We start from the raw sequence: 18,759 nt of genomic DNA, 5'->3' as shown, positions 1-18,759 counted from the left end.
TTTTGAGAATTTGCAGCAGCCTACAAACAATAAAACTACTCAAAGATTGATAAAAGCAAAATACCATAGTTGCTGGAAATCTGAAGTGAAATGCTTTATTCTTTTTGTGTTTTGAATAGTCATATTGGACTTTCCATGGTGGCGACAGACCTGCTGAGTTTCTCCAGCAAGTTGTGTGTTTGTTACATAAGAAATTAGACACAAACTATCCAATCAGGATCCATCTTACCTGAATCTCGTCAGCCCAACCCCCGCCACATCTACCCACCACCACTTCAAATTAAGTAGGTTGTATAAACAAGCTTGGTGAAAAGATAGCAGCTTCCAGCAACTCAGCACATACACAGAGAAAACCCTGCGGTATTCCCAACTCTTTACAACTTTGGGCAAAGTATTGCTTCAAATTAAACTATGTACGTAACACAAATGTGAAAATGGTTTTTATCATGTCACTTTTGCTTTTTTTAATGACACAGACCTCTGGATCTGGCCAATTATATTTTGTTCTCCTTTGTGTTGTAATCCAGCTTGTAAGATTGGAGGTTGGATTTGACACTGTCTTTGTATCTATGTTTGGGACATCCTGTGGTAAAGGTAGTCCTGCTCAGCTGGTTGTCAGGTACTGCTTTTGGTATCCAGACTCTATGTATACTACTTGACAATCACAGTAAAGGTGAGCTCCGAAAAGCATTCTCTGAATGCCAGGTATGCAGCACTCTGCAAGAATCTTGATGTGAACGTTTCAACTGATGTCACAAATAGATATCAGGCAGCAAAGATGGAACGCTTTTAGCTTTTTGATACAAATAATTTGTCCAAATCTCTCATCCATAAAGAAGTGATGCAGGAAGCACTTTGATCTTTGTTCTGAGACAAAACCATATTCCTTCCAAAGCCTGTGAGTGAGCCTGCCACGATGAGCTTGTTTTTGCTGGGCAATGGTTGATTTTGTCACCCAGTCATTGGAGAGAATATTTCCAAGACAGCAAAATCTCAGTTAAGGAAGGGCTATGTTGTTGATCCTTACTGTGGTATCTGGGAACTTTAAATTGCAACAGATCCATCTAGCTACAATATTAAATTTTGAATGTGGTGAAACACACCACACCCCCGCCCTTGTCTATATGCTTGTTTGAAACACACTTCCTTAACTGCACATCAATAACAGTAAAAGTAAAGCTTTATTTCAATAGTTTTTTCTGCTTATCACGCAGATTACTCATTTTAGACTGAACACGCTTATATCAAAAATTGTTGTTAATCGGGAATTTAATACTTTCCAATTATATACGAGAAAATAATTGATTCCAAACCAAGTAGCTTTGTGCAGATTAAACATTTCTCAAATTGGCTATGATAAATTACACTGTGTAACTTTGCTATTGTATGAAAGATAGTATAGAACACATTCGGGATCCCAAATAAGTAAAATCATACAATTATTCTGCAAATGGAATTTACCTTCTCGGGGAAACGACACCACCAACTGCAAATAAACTATGGTCAATTGAAACACTCGTCTAATCAATTCGCAAGATAATGGATTCGCAGGTGATATAAACAACCTTGACTTTTGGTATCTTTTTTTTTCAGCATTAGCATTTTTTTTTTCAAAGCACAGCATGGTATTTGACAGAGAACAGCACCCTTTCCATAATCTTTAAATCTTGTATCTAATGATCAGTATGAGTCAACGAATCGAATTTAGCAAACATGCCTGCTTGCGTAAGAAGATCACCAGTAACACATTGTTGAGAGATGCTTTTCCTTTCAAAATTTTTCAATTATAAATAAGGAAGTGTAGTTATCAAAATGGTAGAATTTTAAAAACGTAGCGAAGGAGTTTTTCATTATGAAAAGTCATCCCTGCGACTCATAGAACACCGCATCATAATTGGATCGTGAAACAGTCTGCAAAGGGCAAAAGAATGTGGTTCATGGTGTCATGAATTGTGTGTTCTACTGTTCTGAGACTCCTCTATGTTTCTTCACCTTTCACTCTCAGAGGTTATTTCTCCATCATATAAATCCCATGAAGCTGTATAGATTTTGAAACCAATTTGTATTACTTACTTACTAAAAACAAAGATATCTGAAATCAATTGGAAGTAAATTCTATTGCTAGAAAAATCACTGATTTTCTTATGATTTGCACATTAAAAATTATAAACTTTGCATGTGAGACTCCTGTAGGAAGATGGAGAATTAATATCTTTGTTATTTTACCGCTGTGACATTGTGTTGTTTGTGTCCGATTTAAAATGATGGAGCGCAAAGTAAGTTTATTTCGGCCACTGTTCTTTTAAAAATGAATTGCTCATACAGAGAAACCTCGATTATCTGAACGAGATGGACGGGCACTATTTTGTTCGGATAATTGATTATTCGGTTAATTGATTCAATGCCTCTCCTCTGGGGCTCGGAGTTTTCTGAAATTTCCTTGTTCCTCACTCTGCCTGCCTTGAACTCTAGTTCTGCCTCAGGGTTTGTTTCTAAGCAGTCACACACTTGTGTGTAAGAGACCAGCAGCATTGATGAAGCCTCTACTCAGTTCCCCCACACCCACCTCCATGCTCCCCACCACATCAGTTCAATGTGATTGACACAGTGTGCACTTGCTCAGTCCGCTCCCCATTGAGGAGACTAGGCGGCAGCACACAGCATGTAAGGCCCTGCCTGGCCACCCAACCCCGTCCAACACCCCCACCCCTCCCCCCACTGGGTGCGACCCTGCCCCCATGAGACCTCGTCAGCACCTCCCACCTCCTCCCCTCCGGGCAGCCAGACTGGACACCAAAAGCAAATCTGCTGCTGCCTTTGGGGTGAGAGTCTCAAAATAGTGTGTGCGCGCATTCCACCTTTGCCCTATACAGGACAATTTTGGAGAGATTACCTGGAGAAACAGGGTTTATGGTACACCCCTATGTACTTCAGGGAAAGTGTGGGGAGAGAGGGCGGTCGGTCAGTCTTTTGGAGATGGTGCCTGGACTCCCATCAATGTCCAGAACTGTTCTCAGCAGCAGTTCAGTAAGCTAAGTTCATTTTTAAACATTGTAAACAAAAGACGCGATCAATGTTGAAACAGCTCTTTGATGTAATGTTTCTATTGGGACCTTTATTCAGATAATTGATATTTGGATAACCAAGGTTCCTCTGTATAACTTATGTGCAGCTCTTTCATGGATGCTATTCCAAATGAATGAACTGTCTTCATATTTAGAGATCCAACTTAAATATTACACTTTGTTGACCACAAAGGCAATTAATTAGTCATACAGCAAGAACACATTAAGTTTTCAGTTTATTTTTTTCTGTAAAACATTAGGAAATGACTTGTAGATATCAAATTATTGCATATCATGAACATGCCATTAAGTAGTGCATTCCTAGATTACTTCATTTGTACTGTACATAAAACATTTTAATTTATCTTAATTAAAGATATTAATTCAAACATTTCCTAGATGGATTTTAATAGATGTGAGTCTCCATATTAATATTTCCAAATATACAACTCTCAACAAGACTACAAATTAATAGTGTAATCATTCAGTTTTTACAACACTTTTTAAAACTGACATTAATTACAAGTTGAAGCACTAAGTTAGTGCACAAGAGAATGCATATTGAACAGATTTATTCTGCAATTCAGTCCGCTCCTGCCATAATCAAATTGGCAGATGGAGTTTAAGAACCAAATTCCACTGTGTCTGCAGTAATTGGCTTAAATTCATAATTGCCTCTGCCATCCATGTGCAGGTAGTACTGGGAAAGAAAGAAAGATTATATAATAAATCACCTCAGTGTAAAAAAAAATCAAATGAACCAAAATTACCTTTAATACCAGTATGAATAAGCAATTTGGAGTTGGTGCTGGTGACCTATGATACTTCATAATCATGCACACAAATATCCACTATTACTGTAACATGATATGGCCTTTCATAAGACAACCCATTCTAGCATCATTATTACTTAGTTTTGAAATTAACAGCATGTTCAATCTGTAAAGGTACATATCAACTCATACTTGGAGTAAGGGTAGTAAAAACATAAGTTCTTTAAATATTCTTTATACAATCTAAAGTTGTATTTTGAAGCATAAAATGAATTTAGCAGTTTCAAACAAAGGCTTTGCTCATTTGAGCAATGTTATAATCTTTATAAACCAGAAGGTCCAATGTACCTTTATTTAGACCTGCTGTTCAAAATACAGAAATCAAACTGAGGGGATTCTAATTATTGAAAAAGTCAAAGACTATTGTTACTTGTTTCAAATAGAGTTTAACACTGCAAAGTCAAACTCATATTTATGACAGGGTAAATTTTGAAAAAGGAACAAATAAGTGAAGTTTGAAACTTTTTAAAACTATAATACATCAAGCCTGTTATAATTCTGGATTTTCATTGCTTCAAATACAAAATCAAATGACAAAACACTTACGCTCAAAATTATTTTCTCCACCTCAGTTTTCTTCCTGCTTTTTTTTTTATATGTGCTTTCATTACATAATGACTAAGGTAAAAATATATCCTCCTTCATCTTGGAATTAGCCCCAGAAGGTAAATGCAAACAGCATAAGTCAGCTTCTTCACTTGTACTAAGGGAAGACTCCCTCATTTCGACAATTTTTCTGAATGGCCTGAGTTTAGATCAGAAACTCATCTGCAAATCATAAGCATGCCAGCTCCTTGCCAAAACTGACTTTCAAATGTAAACAGTCCAGATAAAAAACAATTGCCAGGGATATAGAATCCCTACAGTGAGGAAGCAGGCCACTTGGCCAATGAGTCCACACTGTCCCCTCCTTAGGGCACCCACCCAGACCTGCCCCCTTCCCTATCCACATAACCCAGCATTTTGCATGTTTAATCCTGCACATCCCTGGACACTATATGACAGTTTAGCACAGCCAATCCATCTAACCTGCACATCTTTGGACTGTGGGGGGAGACTTTAGCACCCAGCGACACTGGGAGAATGTGCAAACTCCACACAGACAGTCGCCGGAGGCTGGAATTGAATCCAGGTCCTTGGTGCTGTGAGGCAGCAGTGCTAACCACTAAATCACTGTGCTGCCCAACATGGAGTGCATTATATAAATCAATATCATTGTTAACTTTCAGAAAACTGAAGAAAAATGATGAAATACTGCGTTTTTAATTCATTCAGGATATAGACGTATCTGGCTAGTCCAGCATTTATTGACCATCCCTAATTGCCCAGTAGGCAGCTAACATCCAGACATATTCAGTTTAGACAACCTCTGGACAAACAAGTAGAATATCCCAGGTTCTGTGTTAAATGAACACAATGGCCCTTCAAAGTTAGGAGAGCTGAGAAGTTGAAATCAACACTGACTTAATCATAATAATGAGCTTGAACTTTGATTAAACTTTGCTAAAGACAGAAAGTGTTGAAAATACTCAGCGGGTTAGGCAACACCTGTGAAATGAGAAATAAAGTTAATGTTTCAGGTTGACAACCTTTACCAGAATGGAAAAATGTTCGTAAAGTAATACGTTATGAATTGGGTGGTGATGATACTGAAAGGTTGTGTTAAAAAGCCACTCTTTCTTTATGTAGATGCAGAGCCTTAATCGAAAAGGCTGTCAAAAGTCATTCAACTTCTCTTGTGGATTCAGGAGTCATCAACTTGTTGGAGGAAACACACTGCACATATCTCAAGAAGGATCAAAAATAGCTTCAAAGAACATCCGATTTAATATTTAAAAAGTGTGAAAAATTATAGCTTTAGTGATAACGGCAAGGTTTTAGCAAGATATCTCAAAAGGGATTCCAGCGATAATTAACTTCCTCACCTTTTCCTGAGGAACATTGACATATTGGAATTGCATACCAGTATTTTGAGTTTTGAACCATATACAGTATGGTTGATGATAGCTATTTTCTGTGCAGATACCTCAGGAGAGGATCAGAGCACAAGTCCAGGCAAGAGCTCTCAGCCAAACCAACTGTGAATTGAATGAAGAGTTAGATTTTCACTCAGACACTCAGTTGCAGAGAGGGGTTTCTAGAAATCATCCTGGTTCTGCTCAAATGAGATAATCTTCAAGTGTCACAGAGGCAAGGAGTAAGGAAAAGGGACCTACACCCATTCCCGTAAGCTACTCAACTTACTGAGTCCACCTCGAAAGGCAAACTCCATTGCAATAGCTGAACCCGACTCTTCAACTTTGAGCAATATTGGGCAACCAATATTTCCACTGCAAGCTATGAACCTTCACTGAATGGCTGAACTGAATACAAGACCATTGGAAGGTAAGAAATAGAAACAGGAGTAAGGGGTTCAGGTCCTCGAGCCTGCTCCATCATTCAATTGGATCACGGCTGGGCTGACCCGACTCTCAAACATTCACTTTCCTTCCTTCTTCCCATAGCCATCAATTCCCCTATTGATCAAGAATCTATGTCCTTCCAAAAGTATACACAAAGACTGTGTCCCCTTAGCTCTCTCTGGCAAGGAACTACGAGAATCCTCATAAGAAAATTCTCCACATCTCAGTCTCAGAATAAAGGGCAACCAGTTTGAGATTATGTCCTCTAGTCCCAGACTTCCCCATGAGGGGAAACATCCTCTCAGCATTTATGCTGTCAAGACCTTTAAGAATCATATATGTTTCAATGAGATCACCTCTCATTCTTTTAAATTCCACTGAGTAGAGTTCTAATCTATTTAGTTGGCACATCTGGCAGAGATTTTCCTGCACATCCAAACACCTCATCTACTGTACCCATTGCAGTAGATGGAAGTCCGAGACCTCCTCCACCACCAAATCAAAGCCATCCTATGACTGGAGGAAGAGTGCCTTATTTTCCGCCTAGGGACCATTCAACCACACAGTATCAACATTGACTTCATCACTTTCCTCATCACCCCTCCCCCAACATCATGCTAGATTCAACCCTCCAACTCAGCATTGCCCTCTTGAACTGTCCTACCTGTCCATTTCCTTCCCACCTATCCACTCCACCCTCCCCTCCAACCTATCACTATCACCCACCTACCTTCCCCCCTACCTTTAACCCCCGATTTATCTCTAAGCTCATCTCCTCAACCCTCACATTCCTAATGAAGCGCTTATGCTAGAAACATCAACTCTCCTGCGCCTCAGATGCTGCCTGACCTGCTGTGCTTTTCCAGTGTCACGCTTTTCAGGATCAAGGAAGTCTCTGAGCAGACATAGGATATTGTGAATGGACAGAGTGAGCAGCCAGAGGTTTTGACCTCAAGGGTTGCAATATCAGGTTACTTCCTGCACCACATGCCAATGAAGTTAGCAATAGGAAGATTGCAAATATATGGCAAACGTGGCAAAGAAGTTTGCTAGTGTCATTTGGAAGGATTTAAACTAGTGTGGTGGTGGGGGGTAGTGGGAACCAGTGCATTAAGTCAGCAAGTAAAATGACTGAGGAGTCATCAAAGACTCAGGCGAATAAGGCTTAATGGAAGAACAGCTGGGAGAGGTTATTAAATGTGGCAGAGCTGTCAGTCTTAAGTGTATTTGTTCTAATGTGAGGAGTATGACAGGTAAGGCAGATGACATAGGGGGTTTAGATTAATACATATAACTGTGATGTTGTAGCTGTAACAGATACTGGTAGAGAGAGGGACAAGATAGCTTAACGGGGTATTTAGATGGCCAGGTGAGATAGAGAGTGATGTAACAGAGATGGGGGAGTTGCGTTGCTGATAAGGGAGAATATTACAGCTGTACTCTGTGAGACACCTTGTAGGGTTCATCCAGCAATGTGATGCGAGTACAGCTCAGGAATATGAAGGGTGAGTCACTTTGATGGGACTGGATTATATGCCTCCCAACAGCCAGTAGGTAATAAAGGAAGAGATATGTGGACAGATTATAGAAAAGCTTAAATCAATTAGGTTGTTATGGTGGGTTATTTTAACATGCCTAGTATTGACTGGGACTCATTTAGTGCCAGGGGCTTGGATGGAGGGTAAATTTGTTAGACATAGCAGAATGGCTTTTTGAAACAATATGTATGTAGTCCAACGTGAGAGGGAGCCATACTAGACCTGGATTGGGGAACGAGCCCAGTGAGATGATTGAATTTTCAGTAGGGGAACATTTCAGGAACAGTAACCATAACTCTAATCATTTTAAGATATTTAAGGATAAGAACACAAGTAGTGGAAGTATTAAATTGGGGGGGGGGGGGAAGGGTATCTACTGTATAATTAGAACTGGGGACTGTAGGTTGGGGGTGCCTGTTTGAGGGTAATTCCACATCTGGCATGTAGAAATCTTTTAAAAGCCAGTTGATTAGAGTTCAGGATGAGCATGTTGCTGTGCTAATGAAGAATAAGGATGGCAAGATTCGGGAAATCTGAGATGACAAGAAAAACAGAGCTTCATCAAGTCAAAAAAGGAGACATATGTAAGGTTTAGGAAACAGAAAACAGACAGAGCCCTCAAAAGAATAGCTGGAAAGAACTCAAACAAAGAATTAGGTGGGCTAAAAGGGGCCCTAAAATATATTTAACAAACAGGATTAAGGAAAATCCCATGGCATTTTATACATATATAAGGAGCAAATGGTAAGTAGGGAAAAGGTAGGTCCATTCAAAAACAAAGGAGGGAATTTACATGTGGAGCCGGAGGAAGCGGCGAGGTCCATAATGAATGTTTTTCATCAGATTCACAAAGGAGGAGGACATAGTAATTGCGGTGAGTCCTGGGAGGGGTATGTTGATACTCTAGAGCTTGTCAGTATTTAAAAGAAAAACTATTAGGAGTTTTGAAAAGCATTAACCTGGACAGGTCCCCAGGACCTGATGGGATCTATTGCAGAATGCTGAGGGAGGCACGTGAGGTAATTGTTGGAGACTGGTACAAAATCTATGTATCCTCTTTAGTCACAGGAGAGGATCTAGATGATTGGAAAATAGCCAATGTTGTTCCTTTATTTAAGAAGGCCAACAGGGATAATCAGGGAAATTACTGGAGAAGATTCTTAAAGACAGGGTTTACTCACATTTAGAAAAATGCAGACTAAGAACATAGAACAGTAACAGCACAGTACAGGCCCTTCGGCCCTTGATGTTGTGCTGACCTTGTATCCTATTCTAAGATCAGACTAACCTATGTACCCTTCACTTTACCACCATTCATGTGCCTATCCAAGAGTCGCTTAAATGTCCTTAATGTATGTGACTCTATCAACACCCCTGGCAGTGCATTCCATGCACCCACCACTTTCTATGCAAAGAACCAACCTCTGACATCACCCTTAAACCTTCCTACAATCACCTTAAAATTATATCACCTTGTGGTAGCCATTTCCACCCTGAGAAAACATTTCTGACAATTCACTCTATCAATGCCTCTCATTATCTTATACACCTTTATCAAGTCACCTCTCACCCCCCTTCACTCCAATGAGAAAAGCAGTTGCTCTCTCAAACGTTTTTCATAAAACTTGCCCTCCAGTCCAGGCAGGATCCTGGTAAATCTCCTCTGCACCCCCGCTAAAGCTTCCTCATCTTTCCTATAATGAGGCAACCAGAACTGAACACAATATTCCAAGTGTAGTCTAACCAGGGCTCTACAGCGATGGGGCATAACCTCATGGCTCTTAAGCTCAATTCCCCCTGCTAATGAAGGCCAACATACCATATGCCTTCTTAATAACCCTACCAACTTGAGTAGCAACTTTGAGGGATCTATGGACATGGACCCAAGATCCCTCTGTTCCTCCACACGGCCAAGAATCCTGCCGTCAAACCCTATATTCTGTATTCAAACCCTATATTCAAATTCAACCTTCCAAAGTGAATGACTTCACACTTTTGAACTCCATCTGCCACTTATCAGCCTAGTTCTGCATCCTGTCAATGTCCCGTTGTAACCTATAACAGCCCTCCACACTATCCAGCACTCCATTAATCTGTGTGTCATCTGCCGCACTTGGAGTATTACGTACAGTTCCAGTCACCGCATTATAGGAAGGATTTGGAAGTTTTGGAAAGGGATCAGAGGTGATTTACTAGGATGATGCCTGGTATGGAGGGAAGGTCTTAGAGGAAAGGTTGAGGGACTTGAGGCTGTCTTCATTAGAGAGAACAAGGTTGAGAGGTAACTTAATTGAGACATATAAGATAATCAGAGGGTTAGATTGGGTGGACAGTGGGGGAGTCTTTTTCCTCGGATGGTAATGGCTAACATGAGGAGACATAGCTTTAAATTAAGGGGTAATAGATATAGAACAGACATCAGAGGTAGTTTCTTTACTCAGAGTAGTAGGGGCGTGGAATGCCATGCATATAACAGTAATAGGCTCACCAACTTTTAGTGCATTTAAATAGTTATTGGGTAAACATATGGATAAGAGTGGAATAGTGTAGGTTAGATGGGCTTCAGATTGGTTCCACAGGTCGGTGCAACATCAAGGGCTGAAGGGCTTTATTGCCCTGTAATGTTCTATTAACATTAGAGTCCTCAATCGCTCCTCATATGACAAGCCTTTCATTCCTGGGATTATTCTTGCAAACCTCCTTTCAACCTCCTCTAATGCCATCAGATCCTTCCTTAGATACGGGGCCCAAAACTGCACAAAATATTTCACATGGGGTCTGACCAGATCCTTATACCACCTCAGCAGTACACCACTGGTATTGTATTCTAGTCCTTTCAAAACAACAAACTGAACCTGCATGTTAGCATTAAGAGAATCCTAACTAGGACCCTCCAAGTTCCCTTATGCTTCAGATTTTCAAAGCCTTTCCCCATTTAGAAAATAGTACATGGTTCTATTCTGCCTACCAGAGTGCAGAACCTCGCACTTTTCCACATTGTACTCCATCTGCCATTTCTCTGCCCACTCTCCTAGCTCGTCCAAGTCCTTATAGGCCTTACCCACTGCCCCGACACTACTTGTCCCTCCACCTATCTTTGTGTCATCTGCAAACTTAGCAGCAATGCCCTCAATTCCTTTGTCCAGGTCATAAACTTATAACGCGAATAGTTATGGTCCCATTGCAGACTTCTGCAGTACTCCACTCGTCACTGACTGCCATGCTGAAAAAATCCCTTTATCCCCACATTGTACATTCTGCCAGGCAGCCAAATTCTCTGTCCATACCAGTACCTCACTCCTAAAACCATGTGCTCTTATTTAGCAGCCTTCTGTACAGCACCTTGTCAAAGACCTTCTGCAGATTGAATTAGATCAAGTCCACTTGCTTTCCTTTGTCTATAGTGTTCATTACCTCCTCAAAAAGTTCTAACAGGTTTGTCAGGAATAACCTTCCTTTGACAAAGCTGTGCTGACTTAGTTCTATTTATCCAAGGACTCCGCAATCTCATACTTAAATGTGGACTCTAAAATCTCATCAATTATCGAGGTTAGGCTAACCGGCTTATATTTTCCCTTCTTAAACACGGTTGTTACATCACATTTTGTACTGTTCACTGGCTACTGTTTCACATTTATAAATATCTTTTATCCTTATCAGCATTTATCCTTGTATGTAATATTCTGTCAAGTAACACCACCATCTCCAAAAAGAGACGATCTAAGCACTGCCAGAGTCTGGCAAGGTCAGGATTGTGATGGAATATTCCCCATTTGCCTGGATGGGTGCAGCTCCAACAGTACTCAAGAAGCTTGACATCATCCAGGAACAAGCAGCCCACTTGATTAAGACCACATCCACAAACATCCACCACCAATGCTCAGCAGCATCGGTGTGTACTATCTACAAGATGCACTGCAGAAATTTATCAGAGATCCTTAAGTAGTCTCTCCCCTCTAGAAGGGCAAGGGAAGCAGATATACAGAAATACCACCACTTGCAAGTTCCTCTCTAAACCACTCACCATCCTGACTTGGAAACAGATCACCATTCCTTCACTGTCACTGGGTCAAAATCTTTGATTCCTGCCTAAGGGCACTGTGGGTCCACCTCCATGGACCGCAATGGTTCAAGAAGGCAGCTTATCACCACTTTCCCAACTAGAGATGGGCAGTAAATGCTGTCCAGCCAACGACACTCATGTCCACACTGCCCAGCTAATGACACTGATAAACAAATAAAAATATTTAGTTTGTAACTTCATGAGTTTTACTTACGTTGCTAAGAATTCAATTGTAGTAAACAAACCTTTTACCTTTTCAGCTGGGTAATTTCAAAATTAAAATGACTCAATTAAAAGTGGGTTACATACAAACAAATTCATAGTTCAAAGATCACTTTGTGGAGGTGCCTTTTACATAGATGAAACAAATAAATTTGAAGCAAGTAAACTTGGGTTGGGCCTGGGAAACAATTGGAAGGTATATAATAGGGTAAATGACAGGAGAAATTAAATGACAAGAGGTGACAAAACAGCAAGCCAAATGGAGTGACAATTTGACAGCAAAGAAACAAAAGAAGCAGCTAGAGGAGAGAATAATAAACAGTAGCCAACCAAAAACAAAAACCAAAAAAAAAGCATAAACCAAAACCATTGAAGCAAAGGGAACAAAATACAACCAGTGGTTTATGGTCTGAAACTCAATGTTGAGTTTGGAAAATTGTAAGATGCCTCAAGGATGAGGTGCTGCTCATCATTATGTTAAGCTTCAGTAGAACAATGTAGGAGTCCCAGCAAAGAGGTCAGCGAGATGAAGCATTAAAATAACACATGACTGGAGCTCCAGATTGTGTTTGTGGACTGCAAGAAAAAGTGGCTATCCAATCTGCGCTAGGTCTCTCCTACATAGAGTAAACCTAATGTGAGCATATTGAAAGGGAAAATAGAAGGTCTTTTCCAAAGGAAATGGAGTATAAGTATATCTAGCTTTCCCTACCCCTTCATCTAGTCCTGAAGAAGGGTTAATACCTGAAACGTTGACTTCTCTACCTCCTGATGCTGCCTGGCTTGCTGTGTTCTTCCAGCCTCCTGTTTGTCTACTAATAAAAATATAGAAATCTTGCCATAATCTATTCAAGACACTTGTCACTATACTGGCACTGGAGGCAGTCCACAAAAGATTCACAAAGTTGATCCCAGATATGGGAGAGTCTGTTTTATAAGGAGAGGTTGAGTATGTTTGGGCTATACTTACTAGGCAAAAACAATGACTGCAGATGCTGGAAACCAGATTCTGGATTAGAGTGGTGCTGGAAAAGCACAGCAGTTTAGGCAGCATCCGAGGAGCAGGAAAATCGATGTTTCGGGCAAAAGTCCTTCATCAGGAATATACTTACTGCCATTTAAAGGAATGAGAGCCAACCTTAACAGAATAGACGCAGAAGTTATTCCCCATTGTGGTTGAGTCTAGGGCCAGAGGGTATAATCTCATACTAAGGGGCTGCCCATTTAAGACAATGCGGAATTTCTTCTCTCAGAGGATAGTGAATCTGTGGAATTCTTTACAGTAGAGGATGGTAGAGATTGGGTGGCTATATATTCAAGACTTAGACTGATTTTTACTGAGTTATGGAGAAATGGCAGGAAAGTGGAGTTGAGGATTATCAGATCAGCCTTGATTGCAATGATTGGCGGAGCAGAGTCACTGGGCTGACTGGCTTACTTTTGCCCTACATCTTATCATCTTATGGTGTAGTGAAAACCGTGTAACTTGAGACATGGGGTGTGGTTCCTGCATTTTCTTTTACAAAATAACGTTAAAGTATAGGGCGTCCTCACTAAGCTGTATTTGTTCCAAAGAAGTGCAATTTTAAAAAATGTTAAGCAAATTAGATTTCACATTAAATTCAAAGATGAATGTGTAGTTCTGTGGGGCCTTCTTCATTTACAGTCGAGAGACTTTACATTGCTAAGGCCTGCAGTTCTAAGAGGGTCAATAAGAGGGGAGGTCTGCAGGAGGGTCCATAAGAAGGAAGATCTACCATGATTAACTACCAGGGTCGGTAGAGGGAAGGTCTGCAGTGACTAGTGGGGTTGGTGAGAGGGAAGATCTGCAGTGACTGGGAGGGTCTGCGAGACGGACGGTCTGCAGTGGGTAACAGGGAGAGTCGGCGAGAGGGAACGTTGGCAGTGACCAACTTGGAGGGTCGGAGAGAGGGACAGACTGCAGTGACTGGGAGGGTCAGAGAGAGGGATGGGCTGCAATGACTGGGAGAGTCGGAGAGAGGGACGGGCTGCAGTGACTGGGAGGGTCGGAGAGAGGGACGGGCTGCAGTGACTGAGAGGCTCGGAGAGAGACAGCTGGGTTGCAGTGACTGGGCGGGTCGGAGAGAGACAGATGGGTTGCAGTGACTGGGAGGGTTGGAGAGAGGGACGGGCTGCAGTGACTGGGAGGGTCGGAGAGAGGGATGGGCTGCAGTGACTGGGAGGGTCGGAAAGAGGGACGGGTTGCAATGACTGGGAGGGTCGGAGAGAGACAGATGGGCTGCAGTGAATGGGAGGGTCGGAGAGAGGGACGAGCTGCAGTGACTGGGAGGGTCGGAGAGAGGGACGGGCTGCAGTGACTGGGAGGGTCAGAGAGAGGGACGGACTGCAGTGACTGGGAGGGTCAGAGAGAGGGACGGTCTGCAGTGACTGGGAGGGTCAGAGAGAGGGACGGGCTGCAGTGACTGGGAGGGTCGGAGAGAGGGACGGGCTGCAGTGACTGAGAGGCTCGGAGAGAGCCAGCTGGGTTGCAGTGACTGGGCGGGTCGGAGAGAGACAGATGGGTTGCAGTGACTGGGAGGGTTGGAGAGAGGGACGGGCTGCAGTGACTGGGAGGGTCGGAGAGAGGGATGGGCTGCAGTGACTGGGAGGGTCGGAAAGAGGGACGGGTTGCAATGACTGGGAGGGTCGGAGAGAGACAGATGGGCTGCAGTGAATGGGAGGGTCGGAGAGAGGGACGAGCTGCAGTGACTGGGAGGGTCGGAGAGAGGGACGGGCTGCAGTGACTGGGAGGGTCAGAGAGAGGGACGGACTGCAGTGACTGGGAGGGTCAGAGAGAGGGACGGTCTGCAGTGACTGGGAGGGTCAGAGAGAGGGACGGGCTGCGGTGACTGGGAGGGCCAGAGAGATAGACGGCCTACGGTGACTGGGAGGGCCAGAGAGAGGGACGGGCTGCGGTGACTGGGAGGGTCGGAGAGAGGGACAGGCTGCAGTGACTGGGAGGGTCGGAAAGAGGGACAGGCTGCGGTGACTGGGAGGGTCGGAGAGAGGGACAGGCTGCAGTGACTGGGAGGGTCGGAAAGAGGGACGGGCTGCGGTGACTGGGAGGGCCAGAGAGAGGGACGGGCTGCGGTGACTGGGAGGGTCAGAGAGAGGGACGGGCTGCGGTGACTGGGAGGGCTGGAGAGAGAGACGGTCTGCGGTGACTGGGAGGGCCGGAGAGAGGGACGGGCTGCGGTGACTGGGAGGGTCGGAAAGAGGGACGGGCTGCGGTGACTGGGAGGGTCAGAGAGAGGGACGGGCTGCAGTGACTGGGAGGGTCGGAGAGAGGGACAGGCTGCAGTGATTGGGAGGGTTGGAGAGAGACAGATGGGCTGCAGTGACTGGGAGGGTCAGAGAGAGGGACGGTCTGCAGTGACTGGGATGGTCGGAGAGTGGGACGGTCTGCAGTGACTGGGATGGTCGGAGAGAGGGACGGGCTGCGGTGACTGGGAGGGTCGGAGAGTGGGACGGTCTGCAGTGACTGGGATGGTCGGAGAGAGGGACGGGCTGCAGTGAAGGGTAGTAATATCTGGATTTCTCCCAGTGCTACGAGCTAGTGAGGGCAGGAATAGGAGGATAGAGCAGATGAATGCATGGCTGAGGGGCTGGTGTATGGGAGAAGGATTCACATTTTTGGATCATTGCAATCTCTTTGGGGTGGAAGTGACCTGTACAAGAAGGACGGATTGCACCTAAATTGGAAGGGGACTAATATACTGGCAGGGAAATTTACTAGAACTACTTGGGTGGATTTAAACTAGTAAGGTGGTGGGGGGGGGGGGGGGGGGGGGGGGGTAGGACCCATGGAGATAGTGACGAAAGAGATCGAACTGAGATGGGTACAGCTGAGAACATAAGTAAGTCAAACAGTCAGGGCAGGCAGGGACAAGGTAGGACTAATAAATTAAACTGCATTTATTTCAAAGCAAGGGGCCTAACAGGGAAGGCAGATGAACTCAGGGCATGGTTAGCAACATGGGACTAGGATATCATAGCAACTACGGAAACATGGCTCAGGGATGGGCAGGACTGGCAGCTTAATGTTCCAGGATACAAATGCTACAGGGAGGATAGAAAGAGAGGCAAGAGAGGACGGGGGGAGTGACATTTTTGATAAGGGATAGCATTACAGCTGTGCTGAGGGAAGATATTCCCAGAAATACATCCAGGGAAGTTATTTGGGTGGAACTGAGAAATAAGAAAGGGATGATCACCTTATTGGGATGGTATTATAGACCCCCAATAATCAGAGGGAAATTGAGAAACAAACTTGCAAGGAGATCTGTAAGAATAATAGGATAGTTACGGTAGGGGATTCTAACTTTCCAAACATAGACTGGAACTGCCATAGAGTTAAAGGTTTAGATGGAGAGGAATTTCTTAAGTGCGTACAAGACAATTTTCTGATTCAGTATGTGGACGTACCTACTAGAGAAGGTGCAAAGCTAAACATACTCTTGGGAAATAAGGCAGGGCAGGTGACTAAGGTGTCAGTGGGGAAGCACTTTCAGGCCAGCAACCATAATTCTATTCGTTTTAAAATAGTGATGGAAAAGGATAGACCAGATCTAAAAGTTGAAGTTCTAAATTGGAGAAAGGTCAATTTTGACGGTATTAGGCAAGAACTTTCAAAAGCTGATTGGAGGCAGATGTTCGCAGGTAAAGGGATGGCTGGAAAATGGAAAGCCTTCAGAAATGAGATAACAAGAATCCAGAGAAAGTATATTCCTGTCAGGGTGAAAGGGAAGGCTGGCAGGTATAGGGAATGCTGGATGACTACAGTAATTGAGGGTTTGGTTAAGAAAAAGAAGAAAGTATATGCCAGGTATAGACAGGATAGATCGAGTGAATCCTTAGAAGAGTATAAAGGAAGTAGGAGTATACTTAAGAGGGAAATCAGGAGAGCAAAAAGGGGACATGAAATAGCTTTGGCAAATAGAATTCAGGAGAATCCAAAAGGTTTTTTACAAATACATTAAGGACAAAAGGGTAACTAGGGAGAGAATAGGGCCCCTCAAAGATCAGCAAGGCGGCCTTTGTGTGGAGCCACGGAAAATGGGGGAGATACTAAATGAATATTTTGCATCAGTACTGACTGTGGAAAAGGATATGGAAGATGTAGACTGTAGGGAAATAGATGGTGACATCTTGCAAAATGTCCAGGTTACAGAGGAGCAAGTGTTGGATGTTTTGAAAAGGTTAAAAGTGGATAAATTCCTAGGAACTGATCAGGTGTACCCAAGAACTCTGTGGGAAGCGAGAGAAGTGATTGCTGGGCCTTTTGCTGAGATATTTGTATCATCGATAATCACAGGTGAGGTGCCGGAAGACTGGAGGTTGGCAAACGTGGTGCCACTGTTTAAGAAGGGCAGTAAAAACAAGCCAGGGAACTATAGACCGGTGAACCTGACCTCGGTGGTGGGCAAGTTGTTGGAGGGAATCCTGAGAGACAGGATATACATGTATTTGGAAAGGCAAGGCCTGATTAGGGATAGTCAACATGGCTTGTGCATGGGAAATCATGTCTCACAAACTTGATTGAGTTTTTTGAAGAAGTAACAAAGAAGGACAGATGAGGACAGAGCAGTAGATGTGATCTATATGGGCTTCAGTAAGGCGTTCGACAAGGTTCCCCATGGGAGACTAATTAGCAAGGTTAGATCTCATGGAATACAGGGAGAACTAGCCATTTGGATACAGAACTAGCTCAAAGATAGAAGTCAGAGGATAGTGGTGGAGGGTTGTTTTTCAGACTGGAGGCCTGTGACCAGTGGAGTGCCACAAGGATCGGTGCTGGGCCCTCTATGTTTTTTCATTTACATTAATGATTTGGATGCGAGCATAAGAGGTACAGTTAGTAAATTTGCAGATGACACCAAAATTGGAGGTGTAGTGGACAGCGAAGAGGGTTAACTCAGATTACAACAGGATCTGGACCAGATGGGCCAATGGGCTGAGAAGTGGCAGATGGAGTTTAATTCAGATAAATGCCAGGTGCTGCATTTTGGGAAAGCAAATCTTAGCAGGACTTCTACACTTAATGGTAAGGTCCGAAGGGGTATTGCTGAACAAAGAGACCTTGGAGAGCAGGTTCATAGCTCCTTGAAAGTGGAGTCGCAGGTAGATAGGATAGTGAAGAAGGCGTTTGGTATGCTTTCCTTTATTGATCAGAGTATTGAGTACAGGAGTTGGGAGGTCATGTTGCGGCTGTACAGGACATTGGTTAGGCCACTGTTGGAATATTGCATGCAATTCTGGTCTCCTTCCTATTGGAAAGATGTTGTGAAACTTGAAAGGATTTAGAAAAGATTTACAAGGATGTTGCCAGGGTTGGAGGATTTGAGCTATAGGGAGAGGCTGAACAGGCTGGGGCTGTTTTCCCTGGAGCGTCGGAGGCTGAGGGGTGACCTTATAGAGGTTTACAAAATTATGAGGGGCATGGATAGGGTAAATAGGCAAAGTCTTTTCCCTGGGGTCGGGGAGTCCAGAACTAGAGGGCGTAAGTTTAGGTTGAGAGGGGAAAGATATAAAAGAGACCTAAGGGGCAACTATTTCACGCAGAGAGTGGTACGTGTAGACAATAAGTGCAGGAGTAGGCTATTCTGCCCTTCGAGC

The 18,759-nt window shown here is 43.3% G+C and overlaps 1 protein-coding gene across 1 annotated transcript in view; it reads right to left on the bottom strand.

The window, feature by feature from the left end:
* Window positions 1-3,284: 3,284 nt before the first annotated feature.
* The window catches only part of abcd3a (ATP binding cassette subfamily D member 3a), a 121,351-nt gene continuing 105,876 nt past the window's right edge, over window positions 3,285-18,759 (bottom strand). The window contains exon 23 of the mRNA XM_043698846.2: window positions 3,285-3,765. Coding sequence (XP_043554781.2) covers window positions 3,688-3,765 — 78 coding nt within the window. The 3' untranslated portion in view covers window positions 3,285-3,687. The remainder of the gene's footprint in view (window positions 3,766-18,759) is intronic.

This window comes from Chiloscyllium plagiosum, unplaced genomic scaffold (genome assembly GCF_037043375.1).
Source record: "Chiloscyllium plagiosum isolate Xiang-an unplaced genomic scaffold, Cpla_swu_hap1 HiC_scaffold_9, whole genome shotgun sequence".
Classification (NCBI taxonomy): domain Eukaryota; kingdom Metazoa; phylum Chordata; class Chondrichthyes; order Orectolobiformes; family Hemiscylliidae; genus Chiloscyllium; species Chiloscyllium plagiosum.
The sequence above is the reverse complement of the archived record's forward strand: the minus strand, read 5'-3'. Positions and strand labels throughout refer to the sequence as shown.